Source organism: Aegilops tauschii, chromosome 1 (assembly GCF_002575655.3).
Source record: "Aegilops tauschii subsp. strangulata cultivar AL8/78 chromosome 1, Aet v6.0, whole genome shotgun sequence".
Classification (NCBI taxonomy): domain Eukaryota; kingdom Viridiplantae; phylum Streptophyta; class Magnoliopsida; order Poales; family Poaceae; genus Aegilops; species Aegilops tauschii.
This window is the reverse complement of record NC_053035.3, coordinates 62551589-62572877: the sequence shown is the minus strand read 5'-3', so window position 1 is coordinate 62572877 and position 21289 is coordinate 62551589. Positions and strand designations below refer to the sequence as shown.

General features: G+C 43.4%; 1 protein-coding gene across 1 annotated transcript; it reads right to left on the bottom strand.

Moving 5' to 3' along the window:
- Positions 1 to 9346: 9346 nt before the first annotated feature.
- On the bottom strand, positions 9347 to 15408 carry LOC109743409 (glutamate--cysteine ligase B, chloroplastic). Its single transcript, XM_020302500.4, has 16 exons — positions 15121 to 15408; positions 14749 to 15025; positions 13357 to 13507; positions 13167 to 13274; positions 12564 to 12656; positions 12049 to 12132; positions 11836 to 11904; positions 11684 to 11754; positions 11537 to 11605; positions 11296 to 11389; positions 10975 to 11064; positions 10805 to 10885; positions 10329 to 10421; positions 10095 to 10175; positions 9934 to 10003; positions 9347 to 9819 (listed from the first exon to the last, which is right to left on the bottom strand). The coding sequence occupies exons 2-16, from the start codon at positions 14997 to 14999 to the stop codon at positions 9731 to 9733; spliced, it is 1494 nt and encodes a 497-aa protein (XP_020158089.1). The 5' UTR covers positions 15000 to 15025; positions 15121 to 15408; the 3' UTR covers positions 9347 to 9730.
- Positions 15409 to 21289: the final 5881 nt, after the last annotated feature.

Genomic DNA, 21289 nt, shown 5'->3' with positions numbered 1-21289 from the left:
TTTCTAGCATGTACTGCTTCTAATTTGTTGAAACGCCATACAGTTTGAACTTGGCAGAGTGATATTGGTTGCATCTTTCATATGGTATCTAGCTTGCAGTGCTTCTAATTTGTTGAAATGCCTTCTGCTTAGTTACCACATCATAGGTGTGAATATGTCACACCATCCTATTTTTCATACATATTCCATCCTCGCATCATGTGTTTACCTTTCATCCGAGTAGTGTTCGTCAATATCATGCATGAATGAGTTATGAAGAGCGAATTTTATTCATTTTTCTTATCGGTTTGACTTCACAATGCAAAGTCATTACAGCTGAAGGAAATTAGTCCGGCAGTGGATGATGGTGGTCCTTCGGAGCAACTCAAACTGGGGGTCTCTACAGATTCTACTCCGCCATCCTCCCAACAAGATTCGCAAGACAACACAAGGCTGGACAGTCAACGTAGCTGTGTAGATGATGAGCACATCTCCCCTACTCCACCATCACAGGTGCTTGCTCTAACTTGACACTATTATATGTGGTTGCATGTTGCGTATGATGTCTAGCTTGTATTGCTTCTAACTTGAATTGCATCTGCTTACTTTACACATAATGCCCGTGAATATGACACGTGTTCCTGTTTCTAGAACATACGTGTACATGATGAGCACATCTCCCCTACTCCACCATCACAGGTGCTTGCTCTTACTTGGAACTGTTATATGTGGTTGCGTTTTCCGTATGATGTCTAGTTTGTATTGCTTCTGATTATGTTGAATTGCATCTGCGTAGCTTACAACTTATACCTGCAACGATCACTTACCCATAAGACACATTTAACTTGGGACTGTGATGTAGGTTGCATCTTGCATTGTCTTCTAGCTTGTACTGCTTCTAATTTCTTGAAATGGCACTTACGACGAGACACTTTTTACCTGATAGAGTGATATCGGTTGCATGTTCATATGGTGCCTAGCTTTCATTTCTTCTAATTTTGTTGAAATGCCTTCCACTTACTGTTTTTTCATACATATTCCATCCTCCTATTATACGTGTGAATATGAAACGTTGTCTTTTTTTGTATATATTCCATCCTCCTATTCTGCGCTTGCCTTACATCAAAGTAGTGTTCGTCTGTATCATGCATCAACCAGTTATGTAGAGCTAATTTTATTCATCTTCTTGTGGTTTTGACTTCATAAGGCAATATCATAAAATAGGAAGAAAAAGAGTAAGTTAGGGGATGTTGGTGGTCCTCCGCACCGACGCAAACAGAGACTCTCTAGATTTGCCACTGCTACTGCTAATGAAGTTGAAGTTCCAAGTCTACATGATGAGTTCATCTCCCGTACTCCACCATCGCAGGTGCTTGCTCTAAGTTGACAGTGTGATAATTGGTTTCATGTTGCATATGTTGTCTAGCCTGTATTTCTTCTATTTTGATTAAATTGCACCTGCTGAGTTTATACGTTATACATGTGCATATGACATGGCTTTCTGTGTCTAGAATACACTACATCTATCTATCATACCATGTTCTTACATCAAAGTACTGCTGTTGTGTATCCCGCATCAGTCACTCATGATTGGACGCTTTTAACATGGCAGTTTGATAGTGGTTGCATCTTGCATTGATTTCTACGTTGTACTGCTTCTAATTTTTCGAATTGCCACTTATGACAAGACACTTTTAACTTGGCAGAGTAATATTGGTTGCATCTTTCATATGGTGTCTAGCTTGCATTACTTCTATTTTCTTGAAAATCCTTCTGCTTAGTTTGCACATCGTAGCTGTGAATATGTCATGTCGTCCTGTTTTTATTACATATTCCATCCTCATACGGTTGTCTTACATCAAAGTATTGCTTGTCTGTATCATGCATCAATGAGTTCTGAAGAGTGATTTTATTCTTTTGTGTTGTGGGTACAGCTTGACATGGCAAAGTCAAAAAAGAGCAAGGAAAATAATATAGTAGGGAGTGCTGTTACTCGTCGGGTGAAACGGAAAAGGTTCTGCTGTCGAGATTCTGCTGGTACTTATAGTGCAGTAGAAGGTCCAAGTCCACCGGCTAAATCTACAAACACAGTATCACCTGCTCCACCAGCTGCAGCATCCGCTTCAACTGTACCAGCATCTCAACCAGTTACTCGTTCGTTTGCTCCGGAACTGGCCAGTTCCCAAGCTGCCTTCACACCTAACACTACTTCCGAAGCACTGCTGACACAACAGGACTTGGCAAGATTAGATCAACCTCATGAGCATCAACACCAAGACGGTACCTGACCGAGTCAAGTTGCAGTTGCATGCTCCTTTATATGTACTCTCACAGTTTGATGTACACTAACACTTTCCATATTCGTTGTTGAACTAGCACCACGGCGCAAGCGGAAACAGACATCAGGGATAATGCTTGACAGATTAACAAAATCTAAAGGAGGAAGAATGGAGATCCATTTTGAGGCAGGTTTAAAAAGGCCACATGATGCTACAGAGTCAGCCAAGTTAGTATCAGAGGCAGCCGTTGCCGTTAGGTGTCATGCACGTATCCTCCCAACGTGGATCCAGTACAGGAATGAGAAAGACAATACCCAGTTTTAACACCTTCCTTGACCATTTATCCGTAAGTAATGTTATTCATCGCAATTAGTAATATTGTCTTGCTCTGTCCCATACTTTCTAGCTTCCTCCTAATAAGACTCACATTCTTTTTTCAACAGATGAGGTTCAAGTTGGATCCGAAAGATGATGCAACTAAACAAGCATGCACTCATGTTTTTCAGTCTGCTCTGCGACAATATCGGTACCACCTTAGAAAATCTCACTTTGAAGGCAAGGCTAACAATGAAATTGCCCAAACATCTCCAGTGGAATATATTACAGATGAAGACTGGATAGCCCTTGTTAAACACTGGTCTGATCCAAAATATCAGGTAGGCTATATGTATTTGATCAGACCACATATTCAACTTGTATTTATGTATGTGCCTTACAAGTGTATCTTCTTCTAGGCTAACTGTTTGAAGAACAAAACCAACCGTTCTAAAGTGAAATTCCAACAGACAACAGGATCTTGTAGCTATATTGCACACTACGAGGCTCTTGTAAATAGCTGCTACTTCCTTCTTCTTTTTTGTGCCATATTATCGTATCTATATTGACTTGTTCCCAATACAGAGGAAAGCCCGTGCGGACCAAAAAGAACCTGAACCGAATGCAGTGCAAATCTTCAAGGATTGCCACACCAGCAAGATGAAGGGCATGAGCACACCAGTTCAAGCCGCTATTGTAAGTCCTTACTCCTCCTGCCTTGAACTGATTGGTACTGTGATGTGTTCATTTAACTACTTGGTTTGCAGCCAATGTCAGTTACTCTGTTCACTTTTATTCACAGTTGTCTTAACGTATCATTTCACCTTACATGGTTTAAAAGAGATGAAGGATATTATTTTGGTCTTGATCTGTAATCTAGTTGTTATGTTCACGTGCGCACACAATGATAAAATAGCCTGTTTGTTTTATATCTGTTTGCCCATGATATGAATGATGTCATACTATATTCATCCTACTTTAAACCATGTCTCTTTATCCTTAGATGTCAACGAATGTGAGGAAATAGACAATACAGTAGGCATGCTACATGGACATATGTTCCGAAAGTGATTTTATTATGTAGTTGGCACTACAATACATGCTAATGTATTACAGTAGTTCACCAAAATAAGTTATGTATAAACGTTTAACCTACTTTGATTGTTTTTGTCTCATTAGTAACATATCTGGTACACTAATCTACAAGTTCAAACTTTCAGGAAGCTATGAAACAAATGATTGAACAGCCACAAACACCTGAAGGTGACGAGGCTACTACAGGCACAATGTCACCTCTTGCTGCAGTGCGTCAGTATCTCTCCACTAACAGTGCAAAAAGCACCTTCCTGCGTAATTCTGGATTGGTTGTCAAGGTAACCTCGTCCAAATCGCCTACTGAACAAAATCTTCCTGCTAGACAGAGTGATATATCTGTGCTCCAGACACAAGTCCAATCCCTAATGGACGTTGTTTCGGAAACAAGAATAGTGGTTGAGAAATGTCGTCAAGATATGAATGGTTTTGAAACCAGACTATCAGACATTCGCTTCGTTGTTCAAGAGCAATGGCGGAAAAAAGGTGGAGATCGTGCTGCTCCATCAGATTCTACAGCCTGAAACATTAGCACTCAGGTCAAATGATATGTGCTTCTATACATCTGATGGTGCTTTTATCTGGAAGGACTGTAAACTTTATGCCAACAGGCCTTTTGTTGTATGGTTGGAATTTATTTTGTTGTGATACAACATTTATGATGCTGCCTCAGGCTGCAGTAATTACGACGCTATTTTTGTATAGTGTAGGTTTATCTTAGTAATGTATTCGGCCGAAAGCTTCGTAGGAGCCCAACATGCCAACATTCGTCGGGCCCATTCCAATTGGGCTAAAAACGATTACGGGCCGAAATTGGCATGTAGCCCACTAAAAATATCTGGGCCTAAATCAGCATAAGCTTTCATATTTTTCTGGTAGGCCTGTGCCCATAGTGGGCCTTTAACAGGCCTAAACATAATTTGGGCCCTCAGTAAAAATAGGCCGTTTACAGGTGTAAATATCTTGAGCCCATAAAAAACATCGGCCTTTAATAGACCGAAAGTGAGATTGGGCCCTGATTGTGCCAAATAACCCACTGGACTTAGCAGGCCGAAATGGTGGCCCATTTACGATGCGGATCTTTGACAGGCCGAAATTCGGACGGGCAGTAAATGCGCCGACCTAATACACGGGCCTTTAACAGGCCGGAACTTCGGTCGGGCTAGATTATCATCATTTTTATATGGGTCGTTAATGGGCCCGATATGACGTTGGGCCACATATGGCCCATGGTTTACGTCCGGCGTTAACAGGCCGAAAATGACAACAGGCCGAAAGTGGCCCAAAGCTATAGTGGGCCTCTAACAGGCCGAATGTCAGACATGGCCGAATATGACCCAAATCCTTCACGGCCGTTTATGGGCCGAAAGTTTTGATGGCCTGTAAATGGGCCCAAATGAAGCCGGACCTTTAACAGGCCGGAAATACACCGGGCCGTAATTCAGCCCAATTACTTAGCGAACTGTTAACGGGCCAGAAGTGACCATGGGCCGCGTTGATGACAAGTTTAGGACAGGCCGTTGACGGGCCGATTTGACAGAGAATGTTGGGCCTTTAGCTGGGCCGGCCCATTATGGTCTGCAGAATCTTGTGGGCCTTTAGCTGGGCCAGCCCATTGTGGACCGCAAAATCTTTTGGGCCTTTAGCTGGGCCGGCCCATTATGGTCTGCAAAATCGTGTGGGCCTTTAGCTGGGCCGGCCCATTATGGTCCGCTAAATTTTGTGGGCCTTTAGCTGGGCCGACCCATTATGGTCCGCTAAATCTTATGGGCCTTTGGTTGGGCCGGCCCATTTAAACTTTGTGGGCCACTTTTGGGCCGGTCCACGTGTCAACATATCATAGGCCCATCTCGAACGTTGGATGAGTGACACCTGTGCCAACGCGGAGCTGACGCGTGGATCCGTCAGCCAATGAGAATTTTACACGTGGAAAATCGGCATTGGTCGTGGCTGTTAACGGGTTATCGGATCCAAAATCCGACCTGATAGCTTAACGGCGTTCCGTTACGGTGGATGCCACGTGTCGGTCACCCTCGACGAAAGCACTTCTGTGACGCGCGATTTATCGTCATGAAAGTGGACACTTCCGTGATGATAATTTTGGCAATGTCATGGAACACTTCTACGACAGCACAGGTATGACTATCTTGATTCTGTCATAAATTTGTCATGGATGTACATGCATGACAGAAAACGCGACCTACTGTGACAAACACGTTTCATCACAGAAGTGTATTTTTTTGTAGTGGATGCCTAACACTCTTTGGCTCTAGGTGTTTGGGCTTCGTCCTCGCAAGGATTTCTCTCTCTCAAAAGCTTCGGAGGTGGGTTGCTCTCAAACGACAAAAGTTGTGCACTAACTCTGAGCAGCCACCAATTTATGGTGTAGGGGTGGGCTATTTATAGCCACTAGGCAACCCGACCTAATTTGTCTGAAATGACCCTGGGTCACTAAGGAACTGACACGTGTTCCAACGGTCAGATTTCAAACAAACGCGGCAACTTTACTTGGTCTACAAGTAAAGCTGACTCATCCAGCTCTGGATAAGATTTGCTCTCATTGTCTTCGCTCAAAGACATGGGATTTTGGTTGAGCATCACTTCAGTCACTCTGACTTTATTCACTGGACCCCACTTAACAGTACGGTGGTTCCTACGACTCAACAAAGAAGAAAAGGAAACAACGAAACAACTAAGTCTTCGCGCTCCATAGTCTTCACGCAATGCCTTCTCTTGTCATAGTCTTCAATGTGAGTATCTTCACATACCACCATTGTCTTCAATGTCTTCATACATTTTTAGGGGTCATCTCCGGTAGGTAAACCGAATCAATGAGGGACTACTACCTGTGTTATCCTGCAATTCTCACAAACACATTAGTCCCTCAACCGGGTTTGTCGTCAATACTCCAAAACCAACTAGGGGTGGCACTAGATGCACTTACAGTTCCCTTTTTCTGTACTGCAATTGTGGTTATATTATTGGTGTATAAATCTGCACAGAAACTGCATTTGCTATACCCTATATCTGAGCTAACATCATTTGCTTTCCAATTGCAGCTTTAGATCATGCGTTTATGTCAAGTTTCGTTTTTTTCTTAATCCCAGCTTTGTGCTAATTATCTTTTGTTATTTGATGGGTTGTTGTATCGCCGGCTGATGCATCCATGTGCTAATCTGCCGGCAGAGTTGAGGGAGGGCAGCCAGCTGCCTCGCGGGTGCACCGGCGAGCACAAAGTGGAAGAGCGTGACAGTCTGTCCGCTACCAGCTTACTCGCCGATTCTTTGACCGTCGTGCTGCTCCGTGCAACGGCTAGCTGGTGAAGGCAGTGTGCATAAGTAGTATTTCTCATGTTTATTGTATCGATTAACAGATTGATTGTCAGGTCCTTCCCTACAGAATCTTTAGAAATAAAAAACTACAAGGGAAGTACATATGAAAATACTGTAGTCTGCAGTTAACATCTCTTTTGCCAGTTTGGTATAACTTTTGTGGTCGTTTTATTATCCATTAAGACTGTTTGATCACCATAGCTACATAGAAGAGCATACCATTGATATGTACAGTATCATTACTATTTTAGCAGACGTGAGTTACATTGTCATCTTTTCATGAAGAAATGATTAGTGTGAAGAAAACCCAATTTTAAAAATAGTGACAGTTCAACATCATAAGGATGCCAAATTGGCATAAGTTTATGATTGTTTGTCAGAAAGAAATTTATACATGTGGTTTTTATATCTGTGTGAATGTATCTCTCCTAATCTATTTGTAGTTAAACTGACTTTGGTGTCGTGGTTTTTCTCATATTTTAGTGCTAAGTACTACCGTGAGGACCTTGGAAGGAGGTTTATTTATTTATTAATATGTGTAGGTGACCACGAGCAGGATCCTTCTACCATAGAAAGGTATGAGGCACGCTTAGCAAGGGTGAGCACTCGGCGTTTGCTATTGTCAAATCCTTCTAACACAGCAAGGTCTACCAACGTTATATATTTTCTTAACAAGGAGTTAAGAAGATATTGAGCATGGTAAAAGACATTGTTTTGGACAAATATTATGAGAATAAATTATTTGGTTTTTTCCTTGGGTTTAAATAATAGTACTTCAAATTTTTAGGTCTATAATTAAAGAAAACTTAATTTATGCACTTGTGTTGTTCACTTTCCATCTACTTGGTTGAATAGAATCATGTTTCATCTACTCAGTGAATGGCTTGCTTGTTCACGTGAATGCTTTCCATCTACTTGGAAAACTGCCAGGACCCATCACTGAAGCTCTGTCTGAAGATTACTGAAGATTTGGACACTTGTACGTTCATCCACAGCTCCATACCTCTTCGCTGCGGCCATTGACTGTGTAACTGTCCATCTCTGATCCTAGGGTCCTCATATCTTCTTGCTTTATTGTTCTGTTTGGGATATATGAACTGTGTAAACCAAAGGGCAGGAATATGTTATCTCTTGTATTTGGGTTGAACCCTAGACGCTCCATGTTCTGGCTGGCATAAAGAGGATGTTTAGATTGTGGCCAACAGTTACCATGCCAATTTTTGGCGTTGACTGCAGTCGTGGGCTAGCGTTTCGTTTGGATTGAAGCCCAAGTTTTGGAGCCTCGCCAATATTTTGGTCGTAGCTACCGATTCCTTCCGGGTGCTGTACCCAGGCGCTGGCAAAACATGGGCGGGCAAATCCTATGCCAAAATTTTGGTGCCCTTGATTTGGCGGGGCTGACCTGGGCGTAAACCAAACATCCCGAACTTCCTTATAATCTTGTAAGTTCTAGCGAGCAGCATTCATCTAAGAGTAGTAAATCCCTGTGACAAGCTGAGCCTCCCTTGTTTCTAAGTGTTTCATCCCCGAATCTCTCTATGTTCGCTGAATTCTCTAGCCAAAGCTTGTCAATCGGTATCTAGATTGATGAATTCTCTATGTTCCGTGTATTTGGGGAGCCCGGACTATCCAGATGGATGAATTTTGGGGAGCCCGTTGGGCGTCCATTTGATGTCTGAACACGCCCGAACATACGTGGAAGAAATAAACTTCGACCTTCAGGACGACCTTAATCATTTATTTGGTTTATTTATATGTCTTGTAGCCCGTAGCAACGCACATGCATTCTACTAGTCAATCCTAAAATCAAACACGTTCTATAAAGAATCATAAAAACAATCATCAAATTTTTAAAAATCTTCAAATTATTTCAAAAAGAAAAGTGATCCTTAGTCTGAAAATTCCTGCCATTCCGAATATGCCTGAAAATTGTTCCCCACTGTTTATGTGGAAGAGGAAAACGCATTGGCCACGGATCTGGGAAGTGATTGATTAATTGAAAGAGGTAGGTGTGCAATGAGACGAGGAGGGAAAGCGATGTTGGATTTGGTAGTACCGTGCGCGCAGCCATCAGCTGGAGGAGGTAAAGAACGGCCTGGTCAGTGGAGACTTCCGCTTCAGGTGCCCTTTTTTTCTTCCTCAGCGGAAGAAATGGAATTGAGAACAAATACGAAGCGCACGTGTTGTTCTCCAGTCCAACTAGCACTACTTCTGCTTAACAGCCGTTATGCATTGGATGACTGCATAGTGTGCATAGCCGGTCGTCAATGGCATGCACGTAACGAACTCTTTGAAAGAAACACGGCCACACAAACCACTTTACACTATTGAAGTGCTTTAACCCGAGCATACGTCCCAAACACTCTGAATTATTATTTCTGGAGAACAGGTTCCTTCCATCATCACACGAGATGGATTTATTCCGAATACAAGCAGTTCATCAGGAAAAGATGAAAAGGGGATCGGTACAAACAGGTGTTTGTTCCGGCTCCCTGGAGATGCGAGAAAAATCAGAAGCTGTAAAAGGTCCACACAGCCGAAAAAAGAAAGGCGGCAAGCCACAAACAGAGTGTTCCGAGCTCAAAATTATTCGCAGCCACGAGACCGGAGAGTAGGTTTCCCTGGTCAGGTGGCTTGTAGAATTGGGGACGGGATTTTGTATGGGGATACAATCTGAAGACCCTGTCCACCTTGTCCAGCGTCCACCGAAGTTATATATGATATCAGTATATATCAATATAACAACTCCTCGAACACAGGGTCCACGCTGCGCTGCCACTTCGTCTCGTATAGATTCAGAAGCTTCTCGGCAGGTGTCACTCCTGCAAAAGAGTAGATTGAGAATTATCATCTGGAGAAGGCGCAGTTCACAGCCGACCACCGCAAAGCTAGTATTTATCTTGATCAAGTGAATAAAAGTGTTCTGAAAGCGTCACCTGTTCTAACAACTTCGTCGACTTCTCTCAGGAAACCAACCTCCTTGTATCCTCTTCTTTCTAATCCATTCTGCACCACCACAATAGGATCGTTATCACCAGCAGCATGTTTGTAGGCTTATGGGAAAGGATTAGTAGCCAGGAAATAGGGAGTTACTTACCTTAGCTAACTGGAGAACATCTTCAGCTAAATCTCTTACATACCCATCCCGGAATGGCGTCTTCAAACCAGTTACTGGCACCTGATCAAATAAAACACACAATCACTCACAATTCAAGTAGAAATTTACGCCTCTCAAATCTGCTAGTAAAATTCTAGTCTTCTAATTGGTGTTTCCAAACGACAACAGTTTCTACCACTACTAAGGACAAAGAGCTGAAATATCTTGAGATACCTTCCGTCTCAACATCTCTCTTTCTTCCTTTGTCCAGTCAGAAGTCATGTCAATAATGCTCTGTAGTGATTCGTCGTCATACAACAACCCAACCTGCAGAGAAGGACAAATCAGATGCAAAGCTGATTCTGTGTTTTGCAACTAGATGGAAGTTACTCATTCCATTTCAAAATATATGACGTATTTTGACCGTAATCTCGTATAATATTTAGTTATGGTTACAAAATCAGTCATAAGATGAGCTTTTGAATATGATGGATCCAATCATGTTGTCTATTTAATGTAACATAAACCACATATCATTAAAACTAATTTTTGGTGAAAGCACAAATTTGGACTGTCAAAATATGCCTTATAGTTTGAAAAAGGAGGGAGTATAATTAGTACAGTAACAATGATCATACTGCCCATGTCTGTGCTGTAAATGAGACGGTGTAGATATACAAAACAAATGCAGGAAGAGTCAGCAAACAAACCCAAAATGCAGGCAAAGCACACAATCTCCTCCAAGGTCCACCATCAGCACCTCTCATCTCCATGTATCTCTTCAACCTAACCTGCAAAGAGAATAAAAAAGAACAGCTGATTGTTGAATTGAAATAACACCAATTAATATGCCACCATGCTAACCAAATCAAAGGTAAACCTCAGGAAAAATTGTTGTTAGATGGTTCTCCCAATCGTTCAAAGTGGGCAACTCCCCTGGAACCTGTGGGAGCTTTCCTGCCATGAAATCCTGCAAAATACACAAGCCAAATAAGAGTTCTATAAATTTCCAACAGCTAAAGTCATGTAGCCAAAAGCTTCAAAATAAGATACTCCCTCCGATCCAAAAAAAAAGTGTCACAGCTTTGAACTAAGGTTAGTTCAAAGCTGCAACACTTATTTTGGATATGAGGGAGTAACATTTACAAAGTTTACAGCATATAACTGCAGAAGTACTAAGATATTAGAGACAGGAAGAGACCCGAAATGACATTCCAGTACAGTCAATGTAAGTCTTGTTCCGGTATACAAAATACATTGGCACGTCCAATGCATAGTCCACATATTGCTCAAATCTGCAACCAAGAACAAATTATAATCAGAACTCATTTAAACTGGAAGCCTCATTTTATGTAGGAATTGTTGTTGACCAAAATGACGCCATCAATCAAATAGCTGGCATTCTGGGTGGCGAACAAGGAGAAGTTTGCATTAATGCATACCCAAATGTGTCATCAAAAACAAAAGGAAGCATCCCCGAGCGGTTGTTATCAGTATCAGTCCATATATGGCTGCAGATGATGATAATGTGTTAGCAGCTCCACACAACAGAACAGCACATTAAGTTCTGAAAGCTATGAAGTAAACACCTTCTTAAACTGAGAAACCCATTTGGTTTTCCTTCTTTAAAGGGAGAATTTGCGAATATTGCTGTCGCGATCTGTTAAACGAACAAGTCATGTTAGTGCAAGAGCAGCAAAGTAAACTGTCAGGAAGAATGGAAGATAATACAGATACCCACAGGCTGCAATGCAAGGCTAGCACGGAATTTTCTTATCATATCTTGCTCTGAACTGAAATCGAGATTAACCTGCATGCCAGAATAGTGAACTCTTAATTAAACTTGTTTAGTGAAACATGAATATTGTATACTAGTCTGTTTGATATCAAATGAAATAAAGGGCTGTGAGTTGTCAAAACGGCCCATGAACACAAAACTAAAAATGACAGTTACCTGTACAGTGCACGTGCGGAACATCATATCAAGGCCAAGAGTACCAACTTTAGGCATGTAATTCCTCATGATTTCATACCTTCCCTACAGAGTAGCAAATTGTATGATCAGACTTTACAGGAACCAGTAACAGTATAATTATGTTGCATAGGGAAAATATGCCTAAATTACAAGTGAGGTTGTGCATGAAAGAAGACTACAGTGTGGGTTATCAATCATTTTGTGTTAACTGCCAATTGCTCGATACAGTTGCAGTGGAGGATTTGCTTAATGGTGTACCAAGCAAGAATGGGTGCATCAAAAGCCAGCATTTCGATATCAGCCCCATGGAACTATGTTGTACTAATAAACTACTAATACTGCAAACCATAAGTATGTTCTTAGATTTGCAACTTCATTTCTCGGAAATTAACTAGACTGGGATATAAATAAAAAAGAAAAAAAGGCCCTTTAACAGTCTAGCAACAGCACAAACTTCAAAACCTACATTTATGAGGTTTAAAGGACAGAATTACCTTGGGCATTATTGGTATATCAGTCAGAGCCCATTTTGGCTGAAAACCCATTCCAAGAAATCCTACTCCCAATTCCTCTCCAACTGCTTTGACCTACAAAACCGGCAGAAGATTAAATCATAGCATAGAACAGTATAGACCTTCTCCACCAAAAATACATACATCATAGTACAATTAACTTTCAGCAAGTAAAACCTAGAAGGCGAATGTGCAAACAGAACCATGAGACAGTTCAATTTGTTTTTCATGAACCCACAGAGTCTAATGGAAACTAACTCCGTGCCCAGTAAGGTTTGGAGGTCTTACAGATGCACGCATAAGATGATACAAACTTCCAGAAGAAACTAGATATTGGTGGTTGTTTAGTTCTCAATATAATTGGCACGGTTTGTTGGGATGCGAATATACATTTCGTGGCATGGACTTTGTACAATTTTTGGGATATGAAATAGGATAATCTGATTAAAAAGAATTTTCTGGTGGGAACTAAATATGACATTATGATATGTCACAGGTGAAAATCCCACAAAGTTACATTTCATAAATTTCTGTAAAAAGTGAATACTTATACATGCAACAGTTTGCTCGCTAATAGATATTTACCTGATAAAGATGTGAATTGACCTCCGCACAAGTTTGATGTAATGTTTCGAGGGGAGCGCCACTAAGTTCAAACTGGCCACCAGGTTCTAGTGAAATGTTTTGCTTTCCCTGCATCCATATAAATAAGTTGTCACAAAAATCACTATTGAGTGAAAACCATATATATCATATTTCTTTCCAGGTATAGTACCTGCTTGAGACCAATAACATGGTTTTCTTCCATTATCTTGTCCCATTCAAATCTCTCAGACAGCCCATTGAGTATAGCACTGATCTGATCATACGTTATAGGGCGCAATGTTTCGACATCAAAACCAAACTTTTCATGCTCTGTGCCAATTCTGTACAACAAAAAATTTACTCACGGAATGGACCAAATAACTAACTGAAATACTCGGTAGGAATTATACAGGAACAGAACTTCAAGAAAAACAAAAATATATTGTCAAATCTGAAATAATTTGAACACAGGCACCAGAACGATCTTCATCTCCAATAAATTTTATTGATTGAAAAAAATGAGCACGCTACATTAACAAGATGTATTAAGTATGCGAAAAGATTCCCGTCAACCGGCCAATTTACAGCGCATCGTCCGCCACCTCAGATGCGCACCACGCGTCCCATGTGGGCCCTATCACCGTTCATCCTTTTTCTTTCTTATCTTAATCGCTAGCGACTGAGAGCCGCTCGTTTCCTTTTTTTTTCTCGTTCGTCTTCTGCAACATGCTTTCTGTTGAAAGTCTATAATATGACCTCTGTTGCAAAAAGAAATCTACAGACGTTTCCGCAACATGATCTCTGTTGCAAAAATTCTGCAATATGACCTTTGTAGCAAAAAGGACTCTACAGGCGTTTCCGCGACATGGTCTCTGTTGCAAAAAAATATGCAGCATAATCTATGTTGCAAAAGTTGGGATGCCCGTCAACGGCTTGATGACGCTAGATCTGGCGGCTAGCGACCCAGCCAATCTTTTAAAAAGATCAGCCGGCGGACACGTAGCACGCCCCATTAATTATAGCATATCTAAGCTTAGAGAGACTTTTTCTGTCATTTAGGACAATCATTTCTAAGCTTACTTTTTTCACGTATAGCATATTAACAAGTACTATATCAGTTTTTGTTGCTCTATGCACAAATTGCAATTTTACTACTTCCAGCATTATATGAGTGCACGAGCGGCGCCATTCGCCAACAAGATAACACAATGTATTCCCTATTCAGTTCCTAGTCTAGTATAACTATGCTAACCAGTACCATGTGACCCGTTGGTTGAACAAGGGCAGAGCTTCATCTGCTAACTAGGCAAAGTAAAGGTCACTTCAATGCATCGGCCCTCTTATATTCCTACAAGTGCAAACTACTAGCAAGCATCACACAGTTCGTCACTACAAGGCACTGATTCATGTGAGAAAACTCCACCACTCTAGGGGCGACTGAACAGTGAATACTAAATCCCCAATTGCAGCGCTAAACAGTAAGCTGGGCAGTAAGAATCGGCCGTTCCAACCATAGAACTACGTTCCACTTCCAACAGTAAGTAGCATTAGGGAAGTAGCACCATCTGTGGAAGCTTCTCACCTCCAGTTCTCCTTGGGCTTGCAGCCGGACGCGAGGTAGGCGACGAGGTCCTCCTTGGTGAGCGGCTCCGTCAACTTGGCCGCCTCCTCAGTGGGGGGGCTGGCCGCCACGGCCCCGCCGCGCCGCCTCCCCCTCCTCCCGGCCGCGGGGAGCCCGACCACCGCGAACCCCTGACGCCCCTTCCTCCCGCCCGCCGCGCCGCCGTCCGGCTGGACCACCCGCGCCACCGCCAGGCGCGACGCGACCGCCATCACGCCCAACCCGCCGAAACAGAAACCTGAGACACGGAAAAATCCGCAAAACCAACAAAAAGTTCAGCGCGAATTGCGGGAATCCGACACGATGTCGCCATCGAACCCCCGCCCAACCCACCTACGGAGAATCAATCCGATTCTATCTGCGATTCGCCGCGCGAGGAGACGGAGACGCGCGCGCCGCCGTCCGCCGCTCCTGCTTGAGAGTCCGGAACGGAGGGGAGTGTGGGGGGTGGGATGGGGGCGGCGTCGGCGTGGTTATAAAGCGGTGGGGTGGGGCCCACGCATCAGCGGCGCGCAGGGTCGTGGGGAGGCGGGTCGCGGCCGCGTCAGCAGCGACGACGCCTTGAAGTGCGCGATGCTGCTGCTGCGCGCGTCATCCAATCCGCTCCTCCCTCCGCGGGTGCAGCTGGTGAGTGAAGAGAGTAGGGGCCGCCGGGGCTGCGGGGGTGATTTGGACAGCTGGTGATTTGCTAGTCCTTCCTTTTCGGTGGTGGGGGCGCTGGCGCTAATGATTATGGCTTGTTAATTGCTGAATTAAGCTTCGCCGATGGTTCTTGTACGGTGCCTCGTGACGTCGGCGGTGAGGTAGGACGCTGGGTAGGCACGGCGGCGCCAGGATTTTTCATGCATGGTGATGGTGTTTTGCACGCTGGTTCGTCTTGGTGCCTCGCTCTCAAAACGACATCCAGAGCACACGTTTCACCCTCGGGTTGCGGTTCAAGACAAGATGAAAACGGAGCAAAAATGTCGAGAGGAGATGTCAGGTGCTACGATGTCCTGTAGTCCGGAAATACTTATCGTATAAATGGATACAAATGGATGTATTTAAAACTAAAATACATCTAGATACATTCATTCCTTGGACAAGTATTTCCGGACGGAGAAAGTACATTTGAACGATCATGGATCGGAATGAACCTTGCCCGTCTTCAAGGGCAGGTTCGCCCTGGATCATCGTGGCTTTCCGGACTGTACCGTTGCGAGCATCAGTGCACGTGCGCTTATGCTACTAGTGTTTTCTTTTTAACTTTGGGCGACTTTACTCAATTTTTTTTATTGCATCTTTTTGAGCGGGGACTCTACTCAACTATAACAGGGTCTTTTACAATGGTAGTATGAACAAGGAAGTCGGAAGCTGATCATGCCATAACTTGAAAGTAGTTTTGTTCATAAAGCAAATGTCGAGCTAGCTCATGCGCAACGCCATTCGATTCACGACTAGTCGACCACAATGCTCGATCATCGCCCTGCCGAAGGAACTCAACAGCTCTCGGCAATCATTGCTCCCAAAGCTCTATATTTTGAACAATTCGTCACAGCCTAAACTATTTCCTTAGTCACTTTATACCATCATGTATGGACACCCGAATCATAAAGAGCTGTCAAATTCTACTTCTCCCTCGATGATCTTTGACGCTGAAAAGATGGTTTTGATGATTTATAGTTTGTTTTCTATTTTGTCAACTCTTATGGAGCACATATCACCAAACCCTAAATCTTTAGGGCTTTGTGTGACAAAAAAAACCTAACGTGGAGAGGCATAGGAGGGAGTAGGCATGGCGGTGGGGCAGCATCGATATGGTTATTAAGTGGTGGTTGCAGGCCCGAGTGCCAACGCCACGTACGGAAGAATGACGACATCACAGTTCCGCCAGTTACTGACGTCTAGAATGATGACATTACAGTTGCATCAGTTACCGATGTCTAGAATGATGACATCACAGTTGCGTCAGTTACCGACGTCTAGAATGACGACATCGCAGTTGCATCAGTTACCGACGTCTAGAATGACGACATCACAGTTGCTTCAGTTACCGACATCTAGAATGATGACATCATAGTTGCGTCAGTATCGACGTCTTGAATGATGACATCACAGTTGCATCAGTATCGAAGTCTTGGAGTGTGTTGTGTTTTTTGTCGATGTTGTTCCGTCATTAAATCAGTTTCGCCACCGCAGTTGTCGGAGAGGAGAGAGGGTGTACCATGATCTGACTGCTGATTATATTTTAAATTTTCTATTTATACATGTATTTCCTTCTTTTCCTTTTTAAATTAATCTTTATAAGTGAGTGGGGTTAGTGTCACTAATGATTATGTCTTGTTAATTGCAAAACTTAAGCCACTTTGATAACTATGTACACCCACAATATGTCATGACGTGCACAATGAGGTCGCGAAACCACTAGAGCTTGGGTGACGTATTATGGAAAGTTTACTTTCTGCCAAAAAACAAAGAAAGATCGTAGGTTTTGGAGACTTCGAGGTTCCCTGAAAATGACATACAGAATCGCATGTTTTAAAAGAAAAAGGCAGTTTTTCTTTTCTGACGACATTATTTCGGAGCTCCTTGCAGAGCTGCGTGAAGACGATGAGTGAAGACGACGAGAGAAAAAAGAAGAGCAACAAAACCAGAATAAAAGGGAGCAACAAACTAGATTTTGCAGCAGACGCAGCGGTTGGAGAGAAGCACATTGGCATGACCAAGTATGCGAGTGAACCCACCCCATTTCCACGGGCAGGTTCAGTCACTGGTGGTGCCTGGTTGATTGGTCCTTCAGTGCCGTACTACTAGAGCATCGAAGCATGTGGCTTATGGTACTTGTTTAATTAGCTTCTTCCCTCTGTTTCTTTCTCCTTCTCGCTGGACGGTCTACGTGCAAAACAATTGTACTCCAGACACAATAGCCTTGCCACGTGTGAACACTGCACGACGTAATTGCGGGGTTCACAAATCCAGAACCACGCCAATGAGCCCATTAGGGCATATACAATGTGCTATTTTAGAAGTGACACGTAAGATAAAAGATGAGGTAGAGGAGGGAGCTTGTAAGAAAAGGCTTGTCTTCTCTTATTTAAGACAAGACAAGAGATGATCTCTTAGCATAATATGTCTCACCATGTTTTTAGGAATAGCTAGTTATCGAAGATAAGACTAAGAAATGACCCATTGTAGACATCTTTTTTTGTCATCTCTAAAATACATGCAAGACTTAAGATAAGACTATCTTATCAACCATTGTGCATACCCTTAGAAGTAATCCGTACTCCTCACATTCTGGCCCACAGGCCGAACATGCGGGTGCTCCTATTTAGCGGTGAGGCGCTGGCAAACGGGAGCTCCTTTTTTTTAGGACAAAGCTAAGATTTATTGATGATAATCCACATGGAATGGGATATATGTCGGATCATGAGGATTGACCAATCAAATGTGGCGCTTTGGACCAAGAGTAAGCGAATGCTTAGCTAGACTATGAGCCTCACCATTAACGGTGTGACTTTCAAAAATAAAATTACAACTAAAACTAGAAGCTCGAAGTTTGATTTCTGTAATCACCGAACCATAGGGCCTTGGCTACCTTTTTTTATGTCACTGACCACCTGCTTGCAATCAAATGAGATGATGAAGTTGCTTGGGAGGCAATCTTCTGGTAACGCAAGGCCCTCTCTGCACGCGACTGCTTCCAATGTGGCTGGGTCCACTAGTCCCACTATTACCAAAGCTGAGCTACCCAAGTAATTGTCGGCATCGTCCTGACAAACTACAATAGCAAATCCACCGCAGTCTCGGAGCACAGCGCCATCAACGTGAACTTTTGCATGTCCCACAGGTGGAGCCAAGGGTCTTGCATGTGATGCTCCAGTCGGCGGGGGGGCTCTCTGTTAAATCGGCTGAGGTTGTATATGAATCAACTCAAGCTACCTGATGAACATGTTCACAAACACGTGGGTAGCTTGTGGACTCTGTGAAATCGCTTCATGGTAAATTTCCGCCTCGCCGTCCATATAGCCCAAAGGCAGACCGCCATGCGAATAAAACTTGTGGTGAGGCAGGCCAGCCATGAGTGCAAAAATCCACTGTTTTTCATTTGGTTCCATTCTCGTAATCATCTACTCCACGATATCTCCCTCTTCCAAGGCCCAGACGCATCTTGACGATGAACACTCGAGAAGCGAGTGTCTCCACGAATCTTGTGAGCCACACAAACCACAAGAGCTTGTGGTGGACATATTTGCGGTGGTGCTCTCACATCTTCGTCGGGTAGAGACTATTTTACAAGGCGCCAGAAAAACATTCTAATCTTAGCTGGATCATGAGTACTCCAGAGAAGCTTCCATGATTTCTCCTCAGTGTGTGAGCTTGAAGGTCCTGCGGCACCCTCTAGCCAAGCCTCCCACTGGTTCCTAGTGGCTACCAACATCCTATAGGCAGAACGAACCGAGAAGCTTCCGTTTCGTTCAAAATGCCAAGTCCCAATAGTCATCAAAATTGTGAGTGCATATGGGAATCGCCAAGATAGCCGGAACGTCCATCAGCATGAATGTATGCTCGATCTTCTGCTTGTCCCAGGAGGCCATTGCAAGATCAAAATAATCCAACGCCGGCCTTGGTGGGGTCGCAACTTTACTGCCGTGGGATCGAAGCATTTCATCTCTAGGTATCCAATTGTCCAGCCATACATCAATAGAGTTCCCATTACCAATATGCTTAATAAGTCCAAGCCTCAATACTTCCACTCCTTCCATTATAGCTCTCCAAATTTGGCTTGGGTGGGAACCAACCCGAGCATGCAATATCATTGACGTTGGGAGTAAACGCTCTTAAGGATACGAGCACTCAGAGAATATGGTTGTTGTAAAATCCTCCATCCCTGCTTTGCAAGCATCGCAAGGTTAAACGGCTCAAAATCCTTGAAACCAAGTCCGCCCATAGCTTTTGGTTGTGTCATAAACTTCCACGATGCCCAGCTAGGTTTCCGATCACCATCCTTACTGCCCCACCAAAACTTCCTTATGAGCATGTTAAGGTGTTCACAAAACCCCCGGGGAAGCTTGAAGCAAGTCATAGAGAAAACAGGTATAGCTTGCGCCACAAATTTAATCAATACCTCCTTGCCCGCAGTTAGTCCTGGCCATGGGCAGCCCGGCTGTCACGACCGGACTTTCGGGATATAAATTCCCAGAAAAACGGCCTGTGTGCTCACCAGCCCCAGGATTACTGTTAGCTGATGAGGTACCAACTTGATACAAGAAAATCCAAGCAAGTACAAAAATATGTAGTACAAGACCATTGAGGCCTAGGAGTACAACACTTGGTTTCTAATGGTAGAGGGCGGAAGCGGTTGGATACATCTGCGTCTATGGGACTCCATTTCCCACAAGAACAGCTGACCAGGATAACTCCTATCTTCGCGAGGCTGCACATGTTAACACGTAGGTTCCGAGGTTGTCATCGCGATGCTTATCTCCAAGCAAGGAATCTGGCCAAGACAATAGCCAGGGACAAGCCAGTGAGTACGTTTGAATGTACTCGCAAACATTAAGAACACGGGTACAATATATCAAACATGCTCCGGGTTAATTAGATGATCACACGTCTGTCACGAAATATGCGAAAGACCATGATGCACACATATGGTTAAAAATATTCCAAAATAAAATACTGGGTGCCAAACGAGGGTCTGAATGACTCCTCGAGAGGAAACTGCAAGAATAGTAATACTGGTGCCAAACGAGGGTCTGAATGACTCCTCGAGAGGAAACTGTAGGAATAGTAATACTGGTGCCAAACGAGGGTCTGAATGACTCCTCGAGAGGAAACTACAAGAATAATAATGCCGCAGTCGGGCGTCGGGGCGACACCACATAAAGGGCTTATAAGAGTTAAATGAACAACAAGCATGCCGCAGTCGGGCGTCTGAGCGACACCATAGAAAGGGCTTATAAGAGAATAATCACAGTGAGTATCCAGGAGGTAGAACCATCCCAGGGATACTCAAAAGAATACATAATATAAATGGTTAGTCCAGAAATAGTTCATATGTGCCATAATCATAAACAATATTTAGTTTAGTCGTTTCTCCATCCGAAAACCGATAATTTGGTCTAGTCAAGCCGTATCTCCATCCGAAAAACCATCAGTGAGATCTAGCTAAATCGTCCTCCATCCGAATACCGTTACTGAGCTCTAGCTAGTTCGTTCTCCATCCGAATGCCGTTACTAGGTTCAACTCAGACTGTGGTCTCTACTCAAAAACATGACTATCCAACAGGATATATCCTCTGCAGAGGGAGTACCATTTTCCCACGAGTAACGGGTTTACTTAGTCCATCGGGACTAATTCCGTCTACGGTCTTTTAATTGAAAACACGCCTGACCTGCACACACCAGCTTAACTCACCGGTGTCTGGAATCACCCACGACACCTGTCAAGCAAAACTCTAAGTGGGGAGGCTACAACCTCGACGTAGCATGGGATCAAATTTCTATTCGCGCGCTCTAA

What these genes read in the sequence shown, in the direction of transcription:
- LOC109743409 (XM_020302500.4), bottom strand. Translation starts at nt 14,999, where the DNA reads ATGGCGGTCGCGTCGCGCCTGGCGGTGGCGCGGGTGGTCCAGCCGGAC. An exon ending in CTAGCCTTGCATTGCAGCCT is followed by an intron (nt 11,755 to 11,835) that starts GTGGGTATCTGT and finishes TTCGTTTAACAG; the next exon opens with ATCGCGACAGCAATATTCGC. An exon ending in GTGCTTTGCCTGCATTTTGG is followed by an intron (nt 10,422 to 10,804) that starts GTTTGTTTGCTG and finishes CCTTCTCTGCAG; the next exon opens with GTTGGGTTGTTGTATGACGA.